Source organism: Mustela lutreola, chromosome 8 (genome assembly GCF_030435805.1).
Source record: "Mustela lutreola isolate mMusLut2 chromosome 8, mMusLut2.pri, whole genome shotgun sequence".
Taxonomy (NCBI): Eukaryota; Metazoa; Chordata; class Mammalia; order Carnivora; family Mustelidae; genus Mustela; species Mustela lutreola.
The window spans coordinates 111,136,942-111,163,552 of NC_081297.1; the positions used below are offsets into that span (position 1 = coordinate 111,136,942).

Sequence of the window (26,611 nt, forward strand, 5' to 3'; positions counted from 1 at the left end):
TTGTTATTTGTTTTTCTTTTAGGTTGTTTGGTGCCAAGGCAGGTGGCAAATCTGCCTCTGCACCTAATACTGAGGGTGTGAAATCCTCCTCAGTAATGCCCAGTCCTAGTACCACATTAGCGCGGCAAGGCAGTCTGGAGTCACCGTCGTCTGGTACGGGCAGCATGGGCAGTGCTGGTGGGCTGAGTGGCAGCAGCAGCCCTCTCTTCAATAAACCCTCAGACTTAACTACAGATGTTATAAGCTTAAGTCACTCGTTGGCTTCCAGCCCAGCATCGGTCCACTCTTTCACCTCAGGTGGTCTTGTGTGGGCTGCCAATCTGAGCAGTTCCTCTGCTGGCAGCAAGGACACTCCAAGTTACCAGTCCATGACTAGCCTCCATACGAGCTCTGAGTCTATTGACCTCCCCCTCAGCCATCATGGCTCCCTGTCTGGACTGACCACAGGCACTCACGAGGTGCAGAGCCTGCTCATGAGAACGGGTAGTGTGAGATCTACTCTCTCAGAAAGGTGAGCTTTCCTAGAGGCATTGATGAAGTCTTCCCTCTCCTTCCTCCCCACGCTGTGCCTACCTTCCTCCCCCACCAAATTTCCTTGATGTCAGTGGGAATGCCACTCTGTGAAGGAATATAAAATTAAAGGGATAGAAGATAAAGGAGGCTGGGCCTTTTGTTTGCTCTTACTACCAAGTTCGTAGAAGGAAAAAAAAAAGCCATGAAGAATAGGGTAATTGTATAATTAAGTTTCTTAATATGAATGCATACATATGTACCAAACAGGCAATTTGAATGAAATTTGAAGCATATGTTTATGTATTAAATGATGTCTTCTCAAGACATGTTAATGATTTGGCCTAAGCTCCAAGACAACGTAGCTCCTTATGATAATTTGAGCATTTTTAAAGACCGTATTTAAATGGATTCTACAATTAGGCTCTGAGCAATATGTTAAGTTTGCTTTATTAGTGCTTGTATAGGAAAAGAGCAAAAAGATCACTGGGGAATCGTAGTTGAGTTGAAAAAAAGCCAATTGTCAGATATGAATTCTTAGAGAAAATTAATAACATCAGTAATATTTTTAATAGGCCTCTTGAAAATGAATCATTTTATAAAGTGTTTCCCATTGGTTTAAGCAGTTTTTTTTTTTTTTAATTTACAATGAGAAACATAAAGAGGCATTCTTTACTGAATATGCTTACCAGAAAGTGTCACTGTTAACCAAAATGTCTTTAGATTCTCTCACCCCAAAAATCCTTTCTCAGGTATTTTGGTGCTGACTCCTTCCTCCTGGAAAATGTCCTGAATTGCCTCTTTTCCCAGATAAACTTAATGTAATTTGTTTCTTGACACACCTAAAGCTTTTAAAAATGCTGTTGGCCACATGTCTTAGTTGTGTTGTTTGTGAAAGCACTACCAGCCACTGGAAATGCCCAATATGGTTCCCTAAGCTTTTGTTCAGTCTGTTACTGAGGATGACCTATCACCTCTTTTCCAGACTTCCAGCCTTAATTCCAGATTCATTTTTTTAAAACATTGACTAAAGCTCTTACCTAGACTCTTACCACATGGCACTAGTTGTCCCTCAATCTAAAATTTCCCACTGTTCTTCCATTTCTCTTGCCTTTGTGAAATGTAAAACATGGCTTCCCTCCCACTGTACCTCTTGGTGTCCTCATGGACACGGACAGCCATGTCCATGAGACATCCCCTGATAAGAGAATTATTTATATTCTCTAAATTCTTTCTAAATATCTATGCTTGATAGTTCCTATGGTAGGCTGCTGATTATAAAATGATGTTTTTCTTCATCAACAAAAAACTGGGCCAAGAGACACAAGACAAACGCAGGGGGATAGAGACTAAACTGTAGCCATTTGCATCTGTGTCCTTTCTAGTTTTGTCATTATAGATAGCATATGTAAAGATCAACTATATACATGAAAACAAGTACTGTTTCATTTAAGCTTCTAGCTCAGAAATTGGGCTTCCTCCAGCATCTTGGATTTAAGTTTCCATGCTTTAAGGTAATGGGCACTTTCGTATGACATTTTTAAGACTTGTAACAAGAAAATCAAATTGTATTGAAAATCTGTTAACAACCTATAGTTTTAACAAATGCATCTTTGATTGTATACTGATAATGTGAGGAAGCCAAGTAACAGTATCATAAGCACATGCAAATAGGTCATTATTTATTAACCCAAGTCACCTTCCAAATTACTAATTTTTTAAATCACCAATATGGCTGTATTAAGCTGACCATTTAGCCATCAACTTATTTCGCTCACCTTCAGATATTAAAAAATCAGGCATTGGTGGTTCAGTGGTAGAATTCTTGCCTGTCAGGTATCAAAAACCCAGAAAAGTAGACAACTGTTTGTAACCAAGTAAACTTCAAATCAAACCAGAGAATAAATTGAGTTTTATAGATACAAATGTAATGTTAGTATTTGACTTTTATCTGTATTTTAGCAGATGCCAAGATACATTTTCATTTACAAATACACTGACAAATATGTAGTCACAAATTTTCTTTAAGTAAATCTTCTTGTTGTTGATCAGTTTTTGAAATAGACCAGCTTTACAAATGGGATGTTCCAGTATTAAAAATAACCAGATAAACAATTTTTCTAAAATAAAGCTTAGGCTAATTTAAAATAAATTCATATTTTGCCCTTGATTCTTAGTGCAATGTATTGATGAATAGTAAAGTGTGAAAAATAAAATAACTTTCCTAGGTATAATATATAATATAAATATTAATTAATTCCTCCCAGGATATTATTGGTTTGAAATAATTTTTGATATGAGAGGTTGTACTTTTTCTTGGTCAGGTAATAGCAATTTATTCTAATCTTTAAAAGTACATTTGAGAAAGTTTATGATCTATTGAAGAGAAAATAAGATCATATGAGAGATCCAGTCTTAATTAGAATTAAGCAGCCAGCTAAGGAAACCAAAGAGCCACACCTGACAGAAAATGTGCTAATGTGTAAATATTGCAAACAAAGTAATTAGAGTGATATGAAAGAGATGTGTAAAAGTTCAGGATTTACTTATCTACAATTTCAAAATATTTTACTGATATATTCATATCTTAACATTATTGAATCAATAGTTTTTCATAAAGCTTTTCACTTGGTTCAAATTCCTTTTTCATTAAAATGTCATAAAATAATAAATAATCACAAAAAATTCTTCAATAATTTTCCCTCCAGCTGCTCCAAATCATGGGTGGCCCCTGAGCCATAACCAGTTCCCAGTTACTTTGTTTAGTTTGTTTTGCTTTTTGTAACCTAACCAAACTTTTTTTTTCCTTACCTAATCAAACTTTAAAAATAATCTAAAGTAGTAATAAACTTTACACATTGCTGGCTTGTTTGGAAATACCAGCTCAAGGAGCCCTGCAGAGCTTCTGTTGGCTTGGAACAAACTGGGCCTGACCTCCTCAGACTGTTGGCTAAAATCCCCCCTCTCCCTTGTTGTTTCCACTGTCTGCGGGTCCTTGCAGGCATAAGAGCTTGTGACCTTTCAGGGTGTGTGGAAAGTGTCTACATTATAAAATGATCAGTATCCAGATTCAATCAGATATTTCTAAAGTTTGAAAAAAACTTCTATAGGCAAATTTAAATGTTTTTTTTAAATTTTTCTTTCATTCAATTCTCTGTGTGATATAAATACGTGCACTTTAGACAATTGATAATTTTGGCAAACAGTGCCTATTTTCAATCCCCTTGGCAATGTCAAGCTTTAATAAATCTGCACGCGTGAAAAAGATAACCTTTAAAATGGTTCATGACCATATTAATGCTTTAGCTTGACCATAGTTCCTATTTATAGGTTTTTCACATTTGTTCAGTCTGATTCCTTTTTGTTTGCTTATGCACACCATGAAAAAACTTTATGTAGTCAAAATGTATACTAGAACTGGTGTCTGCATAACAGGATATTTACCTTATGTGGACATTCCCAATAAATAAAGTCATTTAATGTCTTTGGTTGCTTTCTACTGCAGTGCTAAATAATGGAGTACACATAGAAGAAAACATTTTAGCTTTGAGTGATTAATTTTCAAATTGATGTGTTTGCATTTGTGTTATATCATCCCCATTTTGCATATCCTGTGTATTTATTTTGATCATTGGAGGTTCTACTGGAAGAGAGCTATCATTCCTCAAATTCAAGTTAATTTTATTCTTTGGTTATTCACATGCCAGAAATTGTAACAGAAACCCCTAGACTTGTCCCACTTAGCTGATGACACTCTCTTCTATTTTTAGAGAGGCCATTTCTCATTTTCTCCAGACACAACCTTTCATCCCTTTCTATGGCCAGTTGAGAATTCTTTAAAATAGAGCCAGATAAAACTTAGAGCCTTTTAAATACCTAACTTCGAATTTCCAAAAGATGGCATAGATTAATTCTATTAAATATTTAAATAAATGTTGCCAGAAACATTACATTTCAAGCAGATATTTATTATATTTTTCTTCTCTAATATACAAATGGATGTATCTGCCTTTATTTTTATTAAAAATAATATGAATACAAAATTTAAGTATTAAGGTGTTTAATATCTCCTCTGCCCATTAGAAGTTATCACTTTAACTTAGGGAGAGCAGATCTATCTGATTTCTACCTATGATTCTCTTGCATTTGAAATCACAGTGGAAGTCTAGTCAGTTGCACACAGAAGCAAAAACCACCATAGCGGGACCTACAGGGGAATTATGTAAACAAATGACTTAGTCTACCTGCTCATAATCCTGTCACTAAATTATCACCGCACATGTTAAAACAGTAGACCTCTGGTCACTTTGGTTGGCCTTTTCCAATAAGTTAAGCATCAAATATGTGTGACAAAAATTTTATTTTGTGAAGTTTAGAGAACCGTTTTTGTTGGATGTGTAATTTGGAGGTTTTGTTTGCATTATGTCCTTAGGGGTTTTCTTTGTTTTAACAGCATGCAGCTTGACAGAAATACACTACCCAAAAAGGGACTAAGGTAGATATTTCTCTCAGCCCCATTGCTGCCTTTGTCTGTTGTTACGTAAACTTTGTGTGCTGTCTCTCTCCCTCTTTCTTTCTTTGTTTGCAATAAGGTATCTGCCATTGAGGATGGCATCAATTTTAATCCTAATGTTTTCTCTGGCCTGAGGAGTTGATGAGATAAGCCTCTGGTTAGAGATACCAGTAGAGGTCAAGACTACGTAAATTAAATCCAGTCTAATGTCATTATTTGGGGAGCAGCAATTTTTGGTAGATTTCAGAACTCACTTCTATAAATTAAAATAAAATTAACTTCCCTAACCTTTGCATCTTGGAGGCATATGCTTGCAAAACCTCGACCCATATAGTCTACAGATGTGGCCAGTTAATGTTGAAAGGTTGAAGGATTCTCTAATTTGAATCAAAGAAAATACATTCTCATCATCAGAGGACAAATACTATAATTAAGGTATGAATTTTTAAAGAATCCTTTTGGTAAAAACTCCGGAGTTTTCATTTCTGTTTTTCAGGAGTGCTAGCCCATTTAGATAGTGAATTAGTCTAGGATAACATAATAATCTCAAAGTCATCATTCAGTTCATCATAAAAACTAAAATGAAAATTTAATCCATGGCCTTCCTTTACTATACAATTTAATCTGTGGAGAGGATAGAAAATGAATGACTAATAGAGGTATAACACATATGAACTTAATGAGTCAACTGTTCTTCGATGTTAAGAATTTATTTACTCTGGTGAAAATGAGCACTGGCCAAATAGGTCTTTCCCTGTTACCCTTTTTCTCGCCAGTCCCTTCATAATAGGAAACAGCTTGCAATTATTCCATTTCAAGATTTTGTTCCAGAAATTCATTTTCTACTAAAGTGAGCCCATTTTTCCCCCTTTTTTAAAAAAAAAAAAATCTAGACATGATGTCAAGTGCCATTTTAACCAAATAAATGTGGTATTTTTTAATGTTTTCCTTTTTAATTTTTTTTTTCCAAAAAAGATCTGTCAATTTGTGTTCCATTTCCTATGCCTTTCTGTGGCCATCACCCCAGTTCCCTTGGCTCCTGGCCTAGCCCTGTCTACCATATTTAGTCTGTGCTTTCACCATCTTCACATCCTTCCAAGCACTGTGCTTTTGAGTCCCTCTCAATTAACTTGGCTGTCTGCTCATTGCTTATGATTTTCAACTACATATCTCACAGAAGCATAATTTTCCTTTCAAAATCCTTTATTTTTTTTCCCCCTGTGAGATTCACACAGATGGTGTCAGATCATCTGGAAGAACTAAGCAATTATAATTAGATTCAATCTGTTTGAGAATGTTGTTCAGTCTGAATAGTAAGCTCCTCTCGATTGTTTCCTTGTCCTGGTATTGCCTTGCCCCCGTAGATGTGCTTCAGTGTCTGAGCTGTGCTGTTTTGCAGATACACCCCGTCGTCTCGGCAGGCCAACCAAGAAGAGGGCAAAGAGTGGCTGCGCTCGCATTCCACCGGAGGGCTGCAGGATGCTGGCAACCAGTCCCCTCTGCTCTCCCCTTCCGCCATGTCATCTTCTGCCACGGGAAAATACCACTTTTCCAACTTGGGTAAAATATTCTGAACACCATTTCATCTTGTTTCTTTGACCATCTGCCCTCACAGGAGCACTGCGATCTCTACGCAAAACATGTTATAAAACATATTCACTTAAGGAAAAGATAAAGACACCTTAAGAGTCCCTTTTATTTGTTTGATGGCTGGCTAGTCACAAAACACTTTCTAAAGGTTATGCAGCTTATTGTTGGTGACAATGAGCAACGACTTGACATTGGTACGACGGCTGTGATTTTACAGTCTAGGATCCAGAGGCACAGAGCAGTCATTTCACTCACAAAAAGGTCTCACCATTCATAAGAGGCAGAGGCAGGAATTGATCCCAGAACACCTGACTTCAAGCTTAGGGGTTTTTTTCAGAGTCCTCTTAAAAAACAGTAAAACATCTCCTTGTTTTTTGCTTAAAAACAAGCAAGTTTGCTTGTTTTTAAAGACATTTAAGAAAAAACATTTGCTTAATTTTTTTAAAATCCTTGACAAAATTTATCATACTGTTGTAGAAAAACAAACTATAAAATAATTAAGAAGAAGGAAAAAGTAACTCCATGACTTTAAGATCACTTTTTTACAGGTAATCAAAATGAATAGAATTTTAAACCTCTCATTAAAATGAATATGAATATTCCCTGTGAATGTTTTTTGATAAGTACAAGGAAAAAAAGTGACAAATTTAGCCATTGCATTACTTTGTACTTAGCATCATTTGTATGAAGTGTAAAATCATTTGTATAAATGTCACAGAAAACACAGGGAAGAGTGACAAAGTAATGAAAGAAGTCTAAACATGCCAGTTCTAATTTAATAGACCCAATGCTTTTAAAATTAGATTTCTATTCTATAAAATCACATATGAAGTAGTCTCATTATTATAATAATTATCATTATTTTGCTCCAACCATTTTTCTAGTAATGGACCCACCAGTTGTCCAAATTCTTGAATAGTTTGGGCTTTTCAACTTTTTCAATCCTATAGGACACTCACAGCTCTTTGTTTTCTCTTGTAATTTTTCCTGCTTTACAGAATAAAGCTTTGGCAATAGAAAACAATTATTTTGGTCATGGGTCCATATGAGCTAATGAATTCCTATTAAATACCAAGATTTTGCTGCTACACCTTCACAGGGAGACACTTATTTGCCTCATAATGAAAACAGATAGTATAGCCTTTACTTATAATTGTAATTATAAAACAAAGCAAGAAGCTTAAAATTTTAACTTCAAAAACTAAATTGAAAATGTTTTTTATAAACTCATAAGAATATGAAATTAACTCTAATTTTATGCAACATCTGAAATAAAACCCAACTACTTGGAATGATGAGTTTGCTAGATACCCTCTGTCTCCTGTCAATCTTTTCAATACATGACATTAATTTGACTAACTGAATTCGTACCACCACTATTTTATCATTTATATTGTTTTGATTAAATCCATGTGTTCCATTATTATTTGGAAAAAAAAATGCTCACCACTTACTATGTCTGACCTTGGCAAAGTCAATTTCCTCATCTGTGAAATGGATCCAAAATATCTAGGTTTTATTATGGGGGACTGATTTATGTGTACCAAGACTGATTTATGTGTACCAAGAGAGTATAAGACTTAAAAGACCTTGTTACCTCATCATTTTTATCAGAAACCATGCTTTATGTTATCAGAAAATAGCAGTGTAATTCAAATTCGTCTTACTGCCTCTACCATCATTATCAACATTTTTACCCATTGGGACTTAGAGAGGAAGACCTTCCCATACATGTCAACACTTTCTCATGTGCCCATCCAAATTTTATAAGCATACATGGCTTAAAATCAGGTGTTCTGAGGTCTATATGCTGTGTTATTTTAAAGAAAAAATGACCCGTTTTAAAAACATGAAATTTATTTTTTGTTGCAGGGTACCTGGGTAGCTCATTTGGGCATCAGACTCTTGGCTTCAGCTTAGGTCATGACCTCAGGGTCATGAAATCAAGACCTGTATGGGGCTCCACACCCAGCACAGAGTCTGCTTAGGATTCTCTCTCCCTCTCCCTGTGCCCCTCCCCTCGCCCATGTGCTAGCTTTCTCTCTCTCAAATAAATCTTAAAAAAAAAAAAAAAAACCTTTTATTGATTTCCAGACCACCTGAATTTATATTTACTAGGTAAGACAGTGGGTACTATTAAAATGTAATAATAACTAAAGATTATTTTATTATTAAATTTAAAAAATGTATCATGGAATTTTTTAATGAGTATGGATAGCATTGTCTTCCAGTTCACTTTGGTCATCATTTGTCTTCAATTTGATCATTATCTCTTCTGAATGATCAGCAAGTGATTACTTAGTAGCAATTAAAATACCTGTGTTTTCTTTATCCTTTTTCCATATTAAAATATTTTAATACATAAAATTTTTAGAAATATTACTGTAAAAAGTCCTATATAATGAACAGAAATCTAAGATCACTTCAGTTACTTCATTATTGGTAGAGTAGCATGAGTAAGCTGTGGTTTGTGTGTAGTTCTTGGTGTAGGTATGATCCCTGTAATAGAAACCATTCTACTCAAGAAAGCAAATCAGAACATAACTTATGTAAACAAAATACATTTTTGTTTGAAATTTTGTTTACTGTTGGTCATAGTCTTTGTGAGGCATCTTATAACTGCCTGATACTTATTGTCATATTCCCACGAGTGACAGTTCCTCAGTCTCATTTTCTCCTTGCTGTAAGGGATAGTAGGAAGAAGTATTACTGTCAGCCTCTCACCTAGGAGTTCTATATATTTGTTGGCTCCTCTTGCATACAGAGTATTGTTTAAACAACTTTATGGAGAAATTTCTATGCTTTTGTGTTCACGGGTTCCTCTACCTTGAGTGCCCTCCTACTCCTCTCTCATATTTACCTTTTAAGCTATTGAGAATTGACCCTCTTCTTCTATATTCATGAAAGTACAGAATCTCAGAGACAGGAGACACCTACCTCTGGTTCAACTATTCAACTACTAGTTAAATACTTATGATAGCTCTAGCTTCTTCCCTAAACCCACCCATGACAGAAACTACTGAATCTAGATATATCACACTTTGAACTTCCTCTTTAAAAAAAAAATCAAATAAAATTTTCTTGAGTTGCTACCTAGTTTCTCTCATTTTTAAAAATTTTGCTGTGTCTCTAAGCTTTGAATGAGTCCAGAGGTTATTTATTCTGCTGTTTCAAAAAATTGTAATTCATGTTGAAACTGAAGGGCAGAGATTGAGACATTTGCCTGAAGCAAATGGAAAGCAAAGCCAGTATAGAATCCCTGTGCCAATTTGTGTACCATTGCAGAAATTCTTTTTGTCCATCATATTTTCATCCTCTGTTGTATAATTTTTCTTGGTTTACTTACATATTAATTTTTGTTCCTTTCAGTCACCACTGCTAGGGGCATGGCATATATATCTTTCTATTCAACCACTGACCCCAAAAACAGAACTGTCATAGACATTAACATAACTGAACATTCTTAAATAGCATGGGTGTAGTTTCAGTGGAGAAGCTATCAAAACTGTTTGTAAATGCAAACTCTTCACTTTAAAAATTCACCCTAATGGGGCCCCTGGGTGGCTAAGTAGGATAAGCCTCTGCCTTTGGCTCAGGTCATGATCTCAGGGTCATGGAATTGAGCCCTGCATCAGGCTCTCTGCTCAGCAGGGAGCCTGTTCCCAACCCCCCCCCCCCACCTGCTGCTCTGCCTACTTGTGATCTCTCTCTCTCTGTCAAAAAAAAAAAAAAAAAAAAAATCACCCTAATCCTCATTATCTCTTGGATGATTTAAGTCACATGTTTTGAAATTATAAAAGGACAATTTACTTGGATAGCTCTGCAACAATTATGCAAAGCCAAATAGTGAGTGAAATGACCTTCTAACTTCTAGATACATATTAACATAATACATTTACAAATGTGTTGAATACTCCATTCATTTAGCAAAGAGACAGTCCATACTGTGGACATAGAATAGGATGATTTACTCTAATCCAGACGCTCTAAACATAAACATCCAAGTCTAGAATGTCCTTCGTTATATCTTCTGGCAGTTGGTTAGCAATCAAATAGAACCATTCAATGCTAGCTGATGGAATGTACCTGAAAGATGTCTCTCTCCCTCCCTCCCACTCTCTCCCCTCGCTCACTCTCTCTCTCTCTCTCTCACTCTCCCTCTCTTCTCTCTCTCTGTCTCTCTCTCCACCCTCTGCCTCTCTCTCTCCCTTCCTCTCCTCACTCGCCCTCTTTCCCATCTCTCCCCTCTCCCCCCTCACTCTCTCTCTTCCTCACCCTCCCTTCTTTTCTTCTTTCTTTCCTTCCTTCAGGGTTTTCTTTCTTCCAACAGATTGTACACTTTGCACATCCACAATTTCTTTCATCTTTTATTGTATTTCATATATGCACACACAGATATAATTCTAAATCTTTTATTTCTTTCCTTTTTCTTGTCCTTTTTTTTTTTTATTCCAATCCACAACCACTCTATCAGAGTGTTGTTCCGTGCATGAATTCATCAAAACCTATAAAACATCCAGCATAGTGTCTGGAAAATAGAAGATATTCCCTTTCATTTGCCTCTCAGTGTATATGCCTCTTACTTTACATTATTTTGAAAGCCAGTCATTATATTAAAAAGAAATGTAATTCCCATGTCAAAGAAAAAAATAGCAAAATTTGAAATGATAATCAGTCATTCTAAACCAGTGACGTGAGTTCCCTAAGTTTTTCAAAGTACCCACAGGTTTTGTGATGGGATAAGTGGTTCCTGTCTCCCACCTCACATTTTCGTAACAACTTACTTTTCTTAAATATGAACATTTGTGATAAATATCTTTCTCAATTTTGTGCTTTGCTTTTGTTCCACATTTTAAGATGGTATTGCTTCTGAAGCAGGTGTACTTTCGGTCAACCACATCTTTCTTTAAATTCATAATTATCAGTTGGCATAAAAAGCTGAGTGTTATTAGAACTCTTTGGCAATGAACCCTAAGTAAATAAATTCTTGTTTCAAATTATGAACATGAGATACTGTTTGGGAAATATAACAGGTTTGTGACATTAGACAGGCTTCCCTCTGGACTCTGGTCTTAGATGCAGTGGAAGAGTTCAGTGTGATTAAACTGATGATAAGCTATAAACCACATATTACATTTCATTTAAAGAAAAATTTCATATTCTTCTTTTATAACTAACTCTGATAATAATGATGGTACTGACCATGGACTTACATAAATTCAGAACTCAGAATGATGAAAGTCTTTGTCTGGAAGCTTCAAAAGCGTCTTCGTGGGACATTTAGGTTTCTTTTGTTTTCTTTTCGATTTTGTTTTTTTCCATTAAAGAGGTGTATTCTTCTTGAAAAGAAACCTACAGAGCCTACGCAGGCAATCTTTTCTTCATAATCTCCAGCAGGATATACCATGCTGTTGTATTTCTAGCATGAACAAAAGAGGTTGCTTGGCAGCTTTGTTTAATATTGCTTTAGAAATTGACATACTGCTGGCCTTGAAAGTGTTAGAGAAAAAAGGGACTCTCCTGAAACTGTTACTGAACATTTCAGGGGCAGACTGTCAGCCTGCCTTCAATAGAGACACCCATTAAATTCACGTTTCCGTAGAATTGGGATCACATTCTCACTTTCCAGCAGCCAACTGTTTTCATCATCCAAGCCCCAGAATAATGAGTCTATGTGTGCTTTGTTTTTCAGTGAGCCCAACCAATCTGTCTCAATTTAACCTTCCTGGGCCCAGCATGATGCGTTCAAATAGCATCCCAGCCCAAGACTCTTCCTTCGATCTCTACGATGACTCCCAGCTTTGTGGGAGTGCCACGTCTCTGGAAGAAAGGCCACGTGCCATCAGTCATTCAGGCTCATTCCGAGACAGCATGGAAGAAGGTAGGCGTAGGGGGAAATAAAGATGGAGTTCCTTTATTTAACTCAGAGATGAAAACTGTCACATCAGTTGCCATTACAAGGATTCCTGAAGAGTAAATAAATGAGTTAAGTGTAACTCTCATTTAGGGAGCCCTGAAGCTTGAAGAGGTTTTAATCTGCATTACCTTCTGTTTCTTTATGCATTTGGAAATATGCCAGAAATTGTGTAGATTAATACTTGGTTATATAACAGTTCAGAACAAATTTGGTGTTCTCATACTACCACACATTGCCAGCTTGTATTCTCAGAAACTCCCTCTGGTGTTGGTTCTTGTTATATCATAATAGAATTCATATCATGTCTACTTTTTGTCTTCTAAGTTTCATTTTCTTATCCAACGTAATAAGGTTCTATGTGAATACTTTCTAATAGTTCTATTCAAAAAACTCAGGAGACAATTGATGTTCAAAGGTATGTAATTTTTTTAAACTATATAACTGCAGGTGTGAAATTTGATAATTAATATTTGAGAGATTTTCCTCTTTGATTTAATGAATGATTTTTAAAAGTATCCATAATGAAAAATTGTGGCAACACATACTATAAAGCATATCAGCTAAGAATAAAATAAAGGTAAACATAAAAGTTTAAATTGATCAGAATAAAATCAGACATTTTTATCTTTGGGGTAAATACCTAGGAGTACAATTGCTTGCCATCTGCAAGGATGTAGATAAAACTAGATGAAGCTAAGCAAAATAAGCCAATCGAAGGAAGATAATTATCACAGGATCTCACTCATATGTGGAATTTTAGAAACAAACCAGAGGAGCATAGGAGAAGGGCGGGAAAAATAAAACAAGACATAATCAGAGAGGGAGGAAAACCACAAGAGACTTTTAACCATGGGAAACAAACAGAGCTGCTGAAGGGAATGGGGTAACTGGGTGAGGGGCATTAAGGAGGGCACGTCGTGTGATGAGCACTGGGTGTTATATACAACTGAAGTATCACTGACCTTTACCACTGAAACTAATAATACATTATATATTAATTGAATTTAAATTAAATTAAATTAAATTTTTAAAAAGAACAAAACCAATATAAAATCAGCCAACTATCCTAGTCTTTAATGATTATATATAAAAGAAAGGACTCCAGATCCTGAAATATATCGAGTTGTAAGCCTCTGTTCATCCATTTATTTGTGGTCTGAACTTCGGCCAATTTCTTAACTTTATCAGTCAGTGCTAATTCCTGCATCTGTAATCTCACAGATTTGTCATGAAAATGAAATGAGGGAGTAGTTCTGTTCCTTTCTCTTTCTCCTTCCTACTTTTTTAAAGGCTCTTCCGATTCAAAGTCTAGATAGCTATGAGCATTGATTTCATGCTTTCTGGCCACTACTGTCCATTTAATCTGCTGACACTAAATCAGTTGACCATCATTGCCACTACCTTTGGGGACATTAACTGAATGATGGAGTTCATCGTGACAGTAGATTACACCCTGGGAGTCTCCTGATTGTGACAGACTAGATGGACCAAATTGAACTAATTGGAAATGTAAAGTCATTGCTTTTTTGAGATGGTTCTATCACTCTCTTCACAGACTGGCATCTTATAATACCATAAAAATAATTTGCTGTGCATACTGATGGCTCTTCTAGAGTGCCTCATTTACAGATGGAATGCTCTTCATATGCTTGGGAAAGTCTGGCCTTCTGTGTATGAGGTTTAAATAATCTCAATTACTGAACACCAGTCTGAGTGGGCAAGATGGCTTTCAGATGCCCATACACTGAACACTGACCTATTTTAATTCTTACATTGTGGTCTACAATCAAGGGATTATTGAACTAGTGAGGTGGAAGCGGCTTTACTGATGCCCTCTCTGCTCAATGATAACTGTGAAGATAAAGAAACAGCCACACAGTAGGAGGTTTAGACCCCTAAATAACAAGTAGCAGCAACAGAGCAGAATTAAGATCTCCCGATTCATTGTCCACCTGCCTTCTGCACACCGTGCCAAAAATCTTAGTGCATTCTGGTGCATACTTAGTGCATACTGTTGTTGGAGGTTGAAAGAATGTGGAATTGTATTTGTATTGTGTTCTTTAGATGACTAACATTTTGCCCACCTCACAGAGTGGTGACAGTTGCTTGAGCGAGATATCTGGGAGCTGTCCTTCATTGCTCTTTTGACCACATGTTTATATGAGTGAAGTCAGTTTTAAAGAGGTTCTTCCTGGAGTCCCTCAAATTCATCTCTATTTTGAGACCCACTGCCACAATCCTACCTTTGTAGTACCAGAGAGTATATTTTACTCTATTGCAATTATCTTCTTAGTTGTATACCTTTCTACTTTTCTTTTTAAGCTCCTAGGATTGTGTCATCATTTTTATAGTGCCACAAACGAGGAAGGGCCTGTCACATTGGGTGGGCCCAACTAATGTTTGTTGAATGGATGAATATTCAGAAATAACTTTACCCCACAGTGAAAAGAGGAAGGACTTTTCTACAAATATAATTAAGCACACTTTTACCACCCATTGGGCTTCATACATCAGATGTGCAGAAATATAAAACAGTCTATCAATTGTTTAAAATGGTATTTTAGTATACCTCAGTAAAAGACAGTATGCAATTTCCATTCTTAATTTCAGTGAGACACTACCTTGAAATAAGCATTTTTTTCTATGATTAGAAGTACAAAAGAAACAATAATTTTCCATTTAAAAGAGTGTAATCAACTCATCACAGATAATGTTGAAATAGCAAGTTCAATAAAATGCTTATTCCCCTGAAAGCATACAGTGAAAACAGTGAAAATGGATCTCTGTTGTATAAAAATGAAATAAATAAAACACATAAAGTTTTTTTATAAGTTTAAAAGTTTTTGGCAACTTTATTTTAGATTTCCACTATTTTCTGGTTATTTATTCTGTGGACGTTTACTATAACTTTAAATAAACCCAGTCTTCTCAAAGGGCTTGTGTTTGTCCAATCCTGTCTAACGTGATGAAGGAAGTATTTTAGGGGGACAGGTGTGGGACCTTCCCATGTCTCAACAATTTGACCTCAAAAAAAATAACAGCAGAATTGCCCTCCGATTCTTAGATCTAGCTGTTACTATTTTACTCCCCCGCCTCCCTATTCTCCGCTCTCCAGCAAAGACCTGCTGGTTCTGAGCTGACTTCATTATATCACCTCTTGTTCTTTTTTGCTTTTTCCAGTTCACGGTTCTTCATTATCACTGGTCTCCAGCACTTCTTCTCTTTACTCAACAGTAAGTATCCGCTGTGAAAAGAAAGCTTCTACTGTTTCCAAGCACACAGATGATTCAGTAGATTGATATTGACACAGAAGTTACACGGTGAGATAAGAGTGTGTTCTGAGTGACCTCATACCCCATCCACGGACAGGTGCCGCTGGGCCAGCCCCTCTTTGGCCCGCTTAGATATGCCTTCACTTGACTTTTGTGTGCTTAGGAAAATCAGTGAGTGCATGAAAAACTGAATCTTGTAAAACCTATTGGGGTATGTCTGGGAATCCCTGAACCCATGTACTGGGCTATACCATAAATTTATGATATTGACTAGTTTTCCTTGTTCAGATCTCTGAGCCATGACTGGTGACGGTCCTATGGTATTTTCTCTATAAGAGTGATGTCTATTTATTTATTTTAAAGATTTTATTTATTTGTCAGAGAGAGAGAGAGCACAAACAGGGGGAGCAGCGAGCAGAAGGAGAGGCAGGTTCCCCACTGAGCAAGGAGCCTGAAGCAGGACTCGATCCCAGGACCCTGGGATCATGGACTAAGCCGAAGGCAGATGCTTAACTGACTAAGCCACCCAGGCATCCCAAGAGTGAGATCTATTTAGTTTACTGAATTTCACTGGGACTTGAGCAGTGAATAATCCTAAATCCAGTACTGAAACATTCATAAAAAGTTCAGTCTTTGCTGTCACTGATCAATTAAGCGTGATGGGCAATACTAATTGTTTTACTCATTTCATTAGGTTTCAATGTTAGGGCCCTCCTTTTAGAAACTCATCTTGCATAGTTACTGCTTTGGATAGTTACTCAAGATCAGACTACTGTTGGGAGAGACAGTATTTTTCACATCATTTCTCCTTTTAATTTGCCAATTACACTCTATAAATGAAAAAATCACTATTGTTATTTAAATTTACTGCTTTGGCAAATGGATAAGAAGTGAGAAAGGTGAAATGTTTTGGAAAAAAACAGATAAAAGAAATACATTAACACGGAGTGTCCCTCCTAATTGGCCCAATGCCCCTGCTTGTTGCGGGATGTGCTCGGACTTAAACATTGTGGTTGAATCTATGCTTAACATCAAAAGATGCAGCATGAGGGGTGCCTGGGTGGCTCAGAGGGTGAAGCTTCAGCCTTCGGCTCAGGTCATGATCTCAGGGTCCTGGGATCAAGCTCCGTGTCGGGGTCCCCGCGCAGTGAGGGGTCTGCTTTCCCCTCTGCCTCTCCCCTCCACTCTTGCTCTTTCTCCCTCTCAAATGAATAAATAATTTTCTTTTTAAAAAGATGCAGATTGATTAAATATTTTAAATATGTGCAAAAATAGTATTTGGATAAAATTACCTTCATTCAGCCTGAGAAAAACTCAAGAAGAAAAGGAGAATGGTTTAAGGGAAGACAAATGGCCAGTTAGTATGTAACCAGAGTCCACTAGAAAATTGTGTGATAATAAAAATGCTCTGTCTTGCACTAATACAGTAACCTCTGGCCATGTGTGGCTGTTGAGTATTTGTTGTGTCTCTGGTGTGATGGAGGAACTGAATTTTTAAGTTTCATTAATTTAACTTTCAGTAGGCACATGTGCCTAGTAGCTACTATATTGGATATTGCAGGTTTATAGGGAACAGAGAAGGGACATTTAAAAACTGTAGAAACTGTAAAAACCGTCTGACTCTTGGTTTTGGCTCTGGTCATCATCTCAGGATTGTGAGATCCAGCCCCACATTGGGTTCCATGCTGGGAATGGAGCCTTCTTGAGATTGTCTCTCTCCCTTGGGGCACCTGGGTGGCTCAATTATTAAGCGTCTGCCTTCTTCACAACCCCAGCGTCCTGGGATGGAGCCCAAATCGGGCTCTCTGCTCAGTGGGAAGCCTGCTCCTCCCTCTCCCACTCCATTTGTGTTCCCTCTCTCGCTGTGTCTCTCTCTGGCAAATAAATAAAAGTCTTAAGGGGTGCCTGGTTGGCTCAGTGGGTTAAGGCCTCTGCCTTCGGCTCAGGTCATGATCCCAGGACCTGGGATCGAGCCCCGCATCAGGCTCTCTGCTCAGCAGGGAGCCTGCTTCCTCCTCTCTCTGCCTGCCTCACTGACTACTTGTGATCTCTATCAAATAAATAAATAAAAAATCTTTAAAAAAAAAAAGTCCTAAAAAATACATATATTTTCTCCCCCACCTAAATAAATAAATAAATAAGAGCAGATGTCAATCAGAAAGCATGAAAGAGAAATATTATAGTATCAGTATGATACAAAATGGAAACAGAGATTAAAATAAAGTGACTATATATGTATACGTTTATGCCAAAATTTAGAAATAAAAATACCCTTGTGTTATGTGTGAAAAGAATGGATTAGGTGATCAAGCCACATTAGAAGGTGATTTTTAGGATATTAGGGAATTCAAATAGTTGTACAGAACATGATAGAAATTATATTCTTGAGTTCATAAATAATCTAGAGTTAATTCAAATAAATGCGTATTTGGAGGACTGATAAAGAGAAAAATCAGAGATAATGAGGAGTCCTTTTGGCTTCTGTCCCCCATTATCATGCACTGAGATTCCACTGGCAATGAGAAAATATCTGTGAAAGTGCTTTTTAAACCATGAAGGCAAAAGGGAATTTTATCATTATTTTTCACGCCTATAAGGACTGGGGATCCAGATTCATTTGATTTGCATTCTTGCCTAACTCTATCAGCGGCTATTGTGTGACATCAGGCAGGCTGCTAAGTGTCTCTGGACTATACCTGTGAAATAAAATTGGAAAACAACTGCCAGGCCTATCCCATCTATCCCGTGGGTCTCACATAATTACTAGAGAAGACCAGGAATATTGTATACCATAATTATAAAAATTAATATTATAAATTAAAATTAATTATAAAAATGATAAGAAATAAATATTGTATACCATAAATTATAAAAATTATGGTGTCCTACATGGTTCTAAGAGCACTGTTTATATCAGAGTCTATGTGAATTGCATCTTTTGAAGTTCTGCAGTATATAGCTAATACACAACTGCATGGCGTGCCTTCATAAAATAATTTAAGTGTCTATGGGGAGAAAAAGTCCTTTTTTTTTTTTTGGTTAAAAGAAGAATATTAGGCTCACGACTCCTGGCTGGCTCAGTCGGCTAGCATCTACCTTTGATTTAGGTCATGATCCCAGAGTCTTGGAATCAAGCCCACCAGGCTCCTTGCTCAGTGGGAAACCTGCTTCTCCCTCTGCCTGCCCCTCCCACTGCTTGTGGGCCCTCTCTCTTATACTGACAAATAAATAAATAAAATCTTTAAAAAAAAATTCTGAACTTAACAACATTCTAAATTGAAAAAAAAAAAAGAATATTAAGCTCTATCTGCTCTTATTAGGCAAAATTCTGTTTTTATGAACCATGAGTACGAACCTTGTTTACTCTAACATCATGTATATAGATTATAGAAGTATATATTTGCTGTATGTATTTCACTTAGAGATAATAAAACTAATAACAATGGCTTGTTGCAAAGAACATTTACCTGTAAAGTCATCAGTCTAACAAATCTCATTGGAAGGACTCTCCCCCTGTAGATCTTTTAAAGCTTCTGTCATTAATGGTTCGGTAAATTTTCCAGAGTATCTTGTTATACAGTTGAGTATATCACCTTACAGAATTCTGAGCAGAAAGAATGCAGGAATTTGTATATTGGTTGGAAATCACAGGCCTAATTTCATCTCCCAAGTTGTTACCTTTGGCAAACTTAAGATGTGTGCTTGTGTTTAAATCCAAGCCAACACTGTGAAATCTGGAGCTTTTATCTAAAAATGCAAATTGCTAAATTCTTTTAATGTCATCAGAATATGGAGCAACACTGAGGTTAAATTCCTCCAGGTTTACCGTCACTTGGCATCACCCTCTTTAGATGTTGGCCTGTCTTCTCAGGCTGGTTCCTGCCTCTGCCACCTCTTCTTTTCTTCCTCAGTTTGGGTTCTTAGTTATGACTGTGCTGTTGTTTTTCTCATAGGAAAGACCTACTGCTTATTATCCATATCTCTATGAAAAGTGGGGAAAATAGGCTGAGGAAGGCTGTGTGATTTTTCTTTTTAATTCTAGAGCTCTTTTTTTATTCTTTATATTCCTGGCACTTTGATCCTTGCAGTAAATAGCTTCTTTCTGACTGATTATATACTAAACACTTTATTGAATCTGTTTTGTACTTGGAATCTAATTTATAGTAATAAGAGCAGGAGCTACATTTGGTTCATTAACATATTTCTTAATACACAGCTAATGCTGAAGGAAATTTTTTTTAGTAACTTTGAATGGGTTAATGAATGGCCAATTAATGGTTTATGGAATAAAGAATCATCTGATGTATTTTTATTTAGGCAAAATGTTTTATACTGTCTACCATCCTTCAGGACACTGAGCTTGGTTCAAAACCATCATTTAAAAATGGCAAGTAATCACGTCCCATCATCATTAATCCCAAGCCTAAATCGCTGAAAGAAACATAATGTTAATATCCCGCCACACTGCTTCAGCTTGATGATAACACCTTACCTAGTATTAATAGCCACGGGGTATAAACAGAGGCAAAGATTAAGGAAAAAGATTATTCTGAAAACACAAGGACAAGAAAAGTCATTATTATATATAATACCTATAGAATTAATATATAATGGTTATGCTTATGGGTAGTATATATAACTTACTTGAGGCTATTTTAATGAGAAAATATATCTTCATAACTTTTTTGTTAAGTAGAATACATTGCTTTTTTTTAAACATACAAATTATTTATTATCAGTTTTACATAATCCTGGTAGGACTTGGAGCAGGATTTGGGCAGAATATAGTGGCAATAAACATGTGAAGTTCTAGGGAAAACAAATAGTCACAGTTAATTGTACCATATGTCTTAAGACAAACAACTTCCAGCTTTCTTTGGCTTTAAGATGAAATTTCTATCTTAAAATGAGTTCTCTACTTCTGATTTAGAAACAAACTGTATCTAAGATCTTAAAATTATTAGAATTAAAAAAATAAAATCTTCCCTTAAAAATTAAAGTTGGGATGTAAAATATTCAAGTCTTACATTAGCATTGATTTTTCTTGATTTTTATTTTTTTTTATTCTAAAGATTTTATTTATTTACTTGACAAAGAGAGATCACAAATAGTCAGAGAGGCAGGCAGAGAGAGAGAGGAGGAAGCAGGCTCCCTGCTGAGCAGAAAGCCCGATGCAGGGGCTCGATCCCAGGACCCTGAGATCATGACCTGAGCTGAAAGCAGAGGCTTAACCCACTGAGCCACCCTGGTGTACCTAGCATTGATTTTTAAAACAGTTTCCTTATAAAGGCTATTAGGATTCTACTGTTTAACTACTCTGTTATTTAAATACTATATTATTAACTATACATTATTTTTAAGAGTAGAGAAAACACAGGAAAGAGAACACTCAAGAAATACTTATGCATAAAAATATCTTTTTATTTATTTATTTTCCTTTGTTTTATTTTATGTTTTCTGTAGAAAAAAAAGGGGGGGGTATAAAAAGTAGTTCAGGTACTTCTGCATCAATTAACCAGGCAATATCCCCAAAGGAGAGATATATGCATAAAAATATCTTTTTATTTATTTATTTTCCTCTGTTTTATTTTATATTTTCTGTAGAAAAAAAGGGGGTGGGGATAAAAAATAGTTCAGGTACTTCTGCATCAGTTAACCAGGAAATATCCCCAAGGGAGAGATAGGAGATAAGAGGTTTTTTGGGTTTTTTTGCTTTGAAATGGCTCAAGGGAACCGGCAGATTTGTAGTGTTCAGCGATATTTTCATTCTCCAGCTTTTTCCAGAGTAAGGGAGCTTCCCAAATGTAATGGTACACATAACTCATTTTCTGGCGTTTTGCAGCCCAGCACAAAGAAGAAAAACAGAACTAGGAATTTTCTGTAACTGAGTCCAAAACAGCCTGTGAGTTCCTCCAGCAGTCCTCATTGCCATAATGTGTATGACTCAAGATGTTTGCCAGCCACTTTTATCACCATCTTGACACTGGGCATTTTACTGTTTTGCTGACTTGCAGCTCAGTAAACTTAATGAATCATCATTAAAGACAGTGAAAGAAGATAGAAACTAATGAACTGCTTTTCTGTGGCTATCAGTAGAGGCCAATATGTTCTCTCCAGCTTTATTTGGCTTTTTTTTTTTTAATGATATATAAATCACAGAGTGAAATTAAGACTCCCAAGTCTCAGCTGAAGATCTCCCTAATATCATGGAGTGCATTTTCTATTATATGTCTGAAAAAAATCTGTCATTTCCTTTTTTAGAGTATAATTTTATAACTACTTTTGTTTTTGTTTCTTATAGACTGAATCTTAGAGTAACATTGTCTTTAATTCCAACTTTGCTTTTAAGGCACGTTATATATCCATGAATCAAATGACCTACATTTTCAATATACCATTTATATATAGGGAAGCATTAATTTGCAATACTAAAGGTTCCTATCATAATGATAATATAATAATACCATCATAATTATAATGTATAAATACAATATAAGTATCAGTCATTGATAATAATATAAAATAAGATGTATTTTACTATCATATGTATTTTACTAGTCTTATGTTGGGTCATAGTATCTTAATTATACAATGGAATGATTCATTTATACTTGTGGGACAAAATGACATTGGTTATTTATAGATGAATTTTTACCTTTTGTCTTTTACAGGCTGAAGAAAAAGCTCATTCAGAGGTAAAGTTTGTAGCATGCTTGTATTTGACGCTTTGTTTACATTTGTGATGAAATGAATGTTTCCACCACTGGAGGGCTCTATGATACAGTGGCATAGCTCTCCCGTGCTGCTGATGGAAGCAATGCTCTAGTTGTTAAATGGTTTTTGGTATTTCCTCATAAAGAAAATGAAAGGAAGTTTTTAAAAGCAAGCCCTCCTCTCACGTTCTAGAATGGAGTTTGAGATCAACAACTAACAAATTGCCTGTAGTACTAAGCACTCATTGAATCTGCTGAATGAATGAATGTGTGGTCTTGCACGTTTATTGTAGTCTCCTTTCCCCAGCGCCTGTGAGATTAACTGCATAGGATTAATGAAACTGTTGAATCTTAGGCACCAGACCTCCACAATAGAAGCTACCAGCATCCCAGCCCATCTGTTTCATGCCAGAATTTTTCTTCTCTAATAGCCACTTTATGTCTAGTGTGGTATATAGAACTAATCACACACATTTCACAAATACTTTGTTGCAATCATGTACGAATCAGATTGCAACCTGGAGAGAATATTCTTTTTATTTCCCTTTGTGAAATAATTGTCCTACCCAAGGAGAGCAGGACTTTAATTAGACCTTTATTCAGGATGTGGTAATGACTATTTGATTGGCTTACACTGAGGCAATCAGACCACAGAGAATATCAGTGTCTTGGTAGTAGCTTTTGCAAAGGAACTCCTTGCCTTACTTTGCTTTATGTAAAATTTGTGCTGTGTTTAAAAATATCAAAATAGTATTGATTATAGCAATTTGATCTTTATAATTGCTATACAAAAAAGTGAATATGTTTAGGAAAAAAAAAACCCTAGAGTATTTTATTTACATGGACAGGACAACACTTCTAATTTGGTTATAATATGGTTACTGAGGTATTCAAATGTTGCCTATTTGCCTGATTAGTACTTCTCTGACCTCGCCTTGTATCATTCCTCCCCTTAATGGGTCATGGTTTTTTAAAAATAGTTTACATTATTAAAAGGTTTCCAAGATCACATTGTAAAGGATCTTATAATAGATACTATTAATTTGAGAAAGGCTCTTTGGATTTGTATTGGTTTAAGATAAAATAGATGGTCTGTTTTTTGGGACTATAGGTGGTCATCATTCAAATATAAGTCAAGTCCTATTTGGGGCTAGTGTATCTCCTTTTAAAAAAACCAGGAACAAAATGGATTCACATTTGGTGAAATTATGTAAGTGTCCACAGTTTCTGCTTCCAGCTTAAAGTCCACAACTTTCTTTGAGTTCCTCAATGTTGACTGCCATTTCTTTTCCACAAAAGAGGGGGGAAGAAAAAAAGACAGTTAATGAACTATGTCAGGAATGCTCTTTCAAACTGAAACAGTATCCCAAAAGTCCACCCACGGCAACAGAGACTTCTTTTTGCAGAAATGAGAAGAATTAGAGTGCAATGTTTGGCATCTAAGTAACTAAGAACCTTTGAGACCAGAAGTCTACTTATAGACTTAGCCTCAGATGGTAGTCGATGCTTTACCCTTACTAATCTGTGTTCACATGTCTCAGCAACAGGAGGCATGCAGATTTATTTGCAGAAAGTGCTTATATTAACCATTTAAATGCGATATGAAATATTGCCTTTATTTGGTTCAATTTTATTTCACTGTGAACTTAGCTAAAGAGGAAGGCAACTAGCATATTTGTTTTGTTGGCTTATCTAATTATTTGAACAGTATTACTAAATTCCCCCTCAGTTTTAAACTGTAGGTAATCTATAAAGCATTTCTTCTCTGAATTAATAGTAACTCAATGCATAACAGGAATTATAATAAAGATTTGGGAAGGTTTCTCTGAGTGTTAGTCATTGAAACGCTACCTAATAAAATTATTTTCAAATATGGACTCAATATATCTGGAAATAAGCCAACTTTCAGTGACTCCAGGATAGTCTACAGCTTCTGGAAGTTGCCAAACTACAGAAAATTAAAATAAGCATGCATCAAAAAAACTGAAATTTTTTTTGCTAAAACTCCATGCTAAACACTATGCTAGAATATTCAGTACTTTTTGCTAAATGAGGACCTAGAAGAAATGTGTATGTGTATATTTAGTTTTTAAAAAGAAAATATTTTACTGCCTGAGCTTTATTATCACTAATTCCCAGAGCTAGAAAAATCAATAGAGAAAGTCAGCTGATTCTAGAGCCAGGAAAGTGGAACCATGGAGCAAGCAAGCATCCTTTAAGCATTTGAGTCCTAACCTTGAACATAGTCACTTACCTCTCCTGACACGTGGAATTCCACTGTTACTATATATTTAGCTAGTGCTCACATTTCTTTGGTTTTTCAGGAATTAGTACTGATACACTAATTAAGAGGTTGCATGAGCGAAATACAGTATTTACTTTCTTGGATTGAATTCTTAGTTTTAAGGAAAAATCTAGCTTATTGAACTGATCTTTTTAAATTACACTCAGCAAATCCACAAACTGCGGCGAGAACTGGTTGCCTCACAAGAAAAAGTTGCTACCCTCACATCTCAACTTTCAGCAAATGTAAGTCACTTTTGATTCTTTTTTTGATATATTAAAACAGATTTGTATGTAGTAAATGGGATAATTTTGCAAACTTTAAATGTCCCAAAACAGTCTTCAGTCACTCATATAAAGGTAAACTTTCCTGCACATTGACTAATGAAATGTAAACCCTAATTGACATGGTTAATTTTTATTTCTTCTAAAGTTGGAAATATTAGTAACAGTTTCAAGAGCTATCTCTTTTCTTATGTCTTATTTTTATTACTCTCCTTAGATTTTTTTTTTTTTTTCAAGCCACCATACGGTTGGGGGTTGATAGCTATTAACTTTGGAAGATAAAAAATTCTATGTGCCCTGACTTCTTCAGTGCAATTTAGTTAAGCATCCAATTAAATCCCATCCCCCCCCCCCAAAAAAAAATAGGTTCAAATTTGGGTATCTGAGCAATACTGTAAATGAGAGATAGTTCTCTTAAAAATTTTGGCAGCCTTCTCACAACAGTTTGACCCATTGAGAATGGCAAAAAAAAAAATGCCAACAAAGACCATCAATAATATTAACATTTATTGGATATCTTTCAATCTTTCAGTGTGCTAGGGAGTCCTGAGAACAGATGCAGAATAGTACAGGGGACCGTGTGGCATTGTGCCTGGTCCTAAGCAGCATAGAGTCGGGAGCAGCAGTGAGGACTAAGGAAGCTCCTGCTGTTTTGCCATATGTCCTGCCACATCCCTTCAACATTAATCTGCTCAGTTGGATGGTGTAGCTTTGGGACCCTCATCTGCCTCACCAATCCCTGCTCTCCATTGAGGTTTTTCTACATCCTGGACAAAGCAGGACATAGCAAGAGAGAGCAGGTGTAGTCCCACAGGGTAGGACTTGATTAAGAGGGATTTTAAGGATAAAAAGTATGGTAAAATATAACTTCCACAGCATGTAAGGAAGTCATTTCCCTCACCGTAGATTCATTTTCACAGTGTGTTTGAAGGGGTTTTATCTTCTCAACTTTGGGAGAATCAGATTAATTTGGGATTGTGTGTATTTATTTTTATAGATGTTATCGGGGGATTGTTAAAACTCAGAGTTTTAGAGAATTTGGGGGCAATACTGGAAGAGTATAGTTTACATATAAGAATAAGTCTTAAATAGTTCAGAAGCAGCTATAAATTTTATACTAGAGGCTGGATGAATAATAGTTTAAAATACTCTGTCTGGGCTCCTGAATCTTTACCAAGAGGACATATGATAGTGTAAATGTCAAATGTAAGTGTCAAAAACACACTGGGTTGGGTTTATCTTTTATGAGGAAGGCTCAGTGACAGGCCCTATGCCTTGGATAACCAAGATATTTGTAGATGTCTTTAATGATTCATCAGGATTTTACTTTATTGTGTAAATGTCTCTCGCCTGAATTTATATACGCAGGTCTTAGCATAATAAACATCCTCTCTACATTATGGAATTGGGGCTTTTCTAGTATTTTTAAAGTGTTGCCGTTTAAAAAGCATTACATGCATATGGTATTAAAAGGGAAAACTGAAACTAAAAAAAGTATATAATAAAAAATATAGGGCGCCTGGGTGGC

At 36.0% G+C, this 26,611-nt stretch overlaps 1 protein-coding gene across 5 annotated transcripts in view; it reads left to right on the forward strand.

Moving 5' to 3' along the window:
• NAV3 (neuron navigator 3) overlaps positions 1 to 26,611 on the forward strand; it is an 853,944-nt gene that overhangs the window by 761,335 nt on the left and 65,998 nt on the right. For 3 of the 5 annotated variants that reach the window (XM_059186398.1, XM_059186401.1, XM_059186403.1), the window contains 7 exons: positions 23 to 511; positions 4,964 to 5,005; positions 6,423 to 6,583; positions 12,306 to 12,494; positions 15,711 to 15,763; positions 22,474 to 22,497; positions 24,967 to 25,044. In XM_059186398.1, coding sequence (XP_059042381.1) covers positions 23 to 511; positions 4,964 to 5,005; positions 6,423 to 6,583; positions 12,306 to 12,494; positions 15,711 to 15,763; positions 22,474 to 22,497; positions 24,967 to 25,044 — 1,036 coding nt within the window. The remainder of the gene's footprint in view (positions 1 to 22; positions 512 to 4,963; positions 5,006 to 6,422; positions 6,584 to 12,305; positions 12,495 to 15,710; positions 15,764 to 22,473; positions 22,498 to 24,966; positions 25,045 to 26,611) is intronic. The other 2 variants (XM_059186399.1, XM_059186402.1) reach the window with 2 other exon arrangements.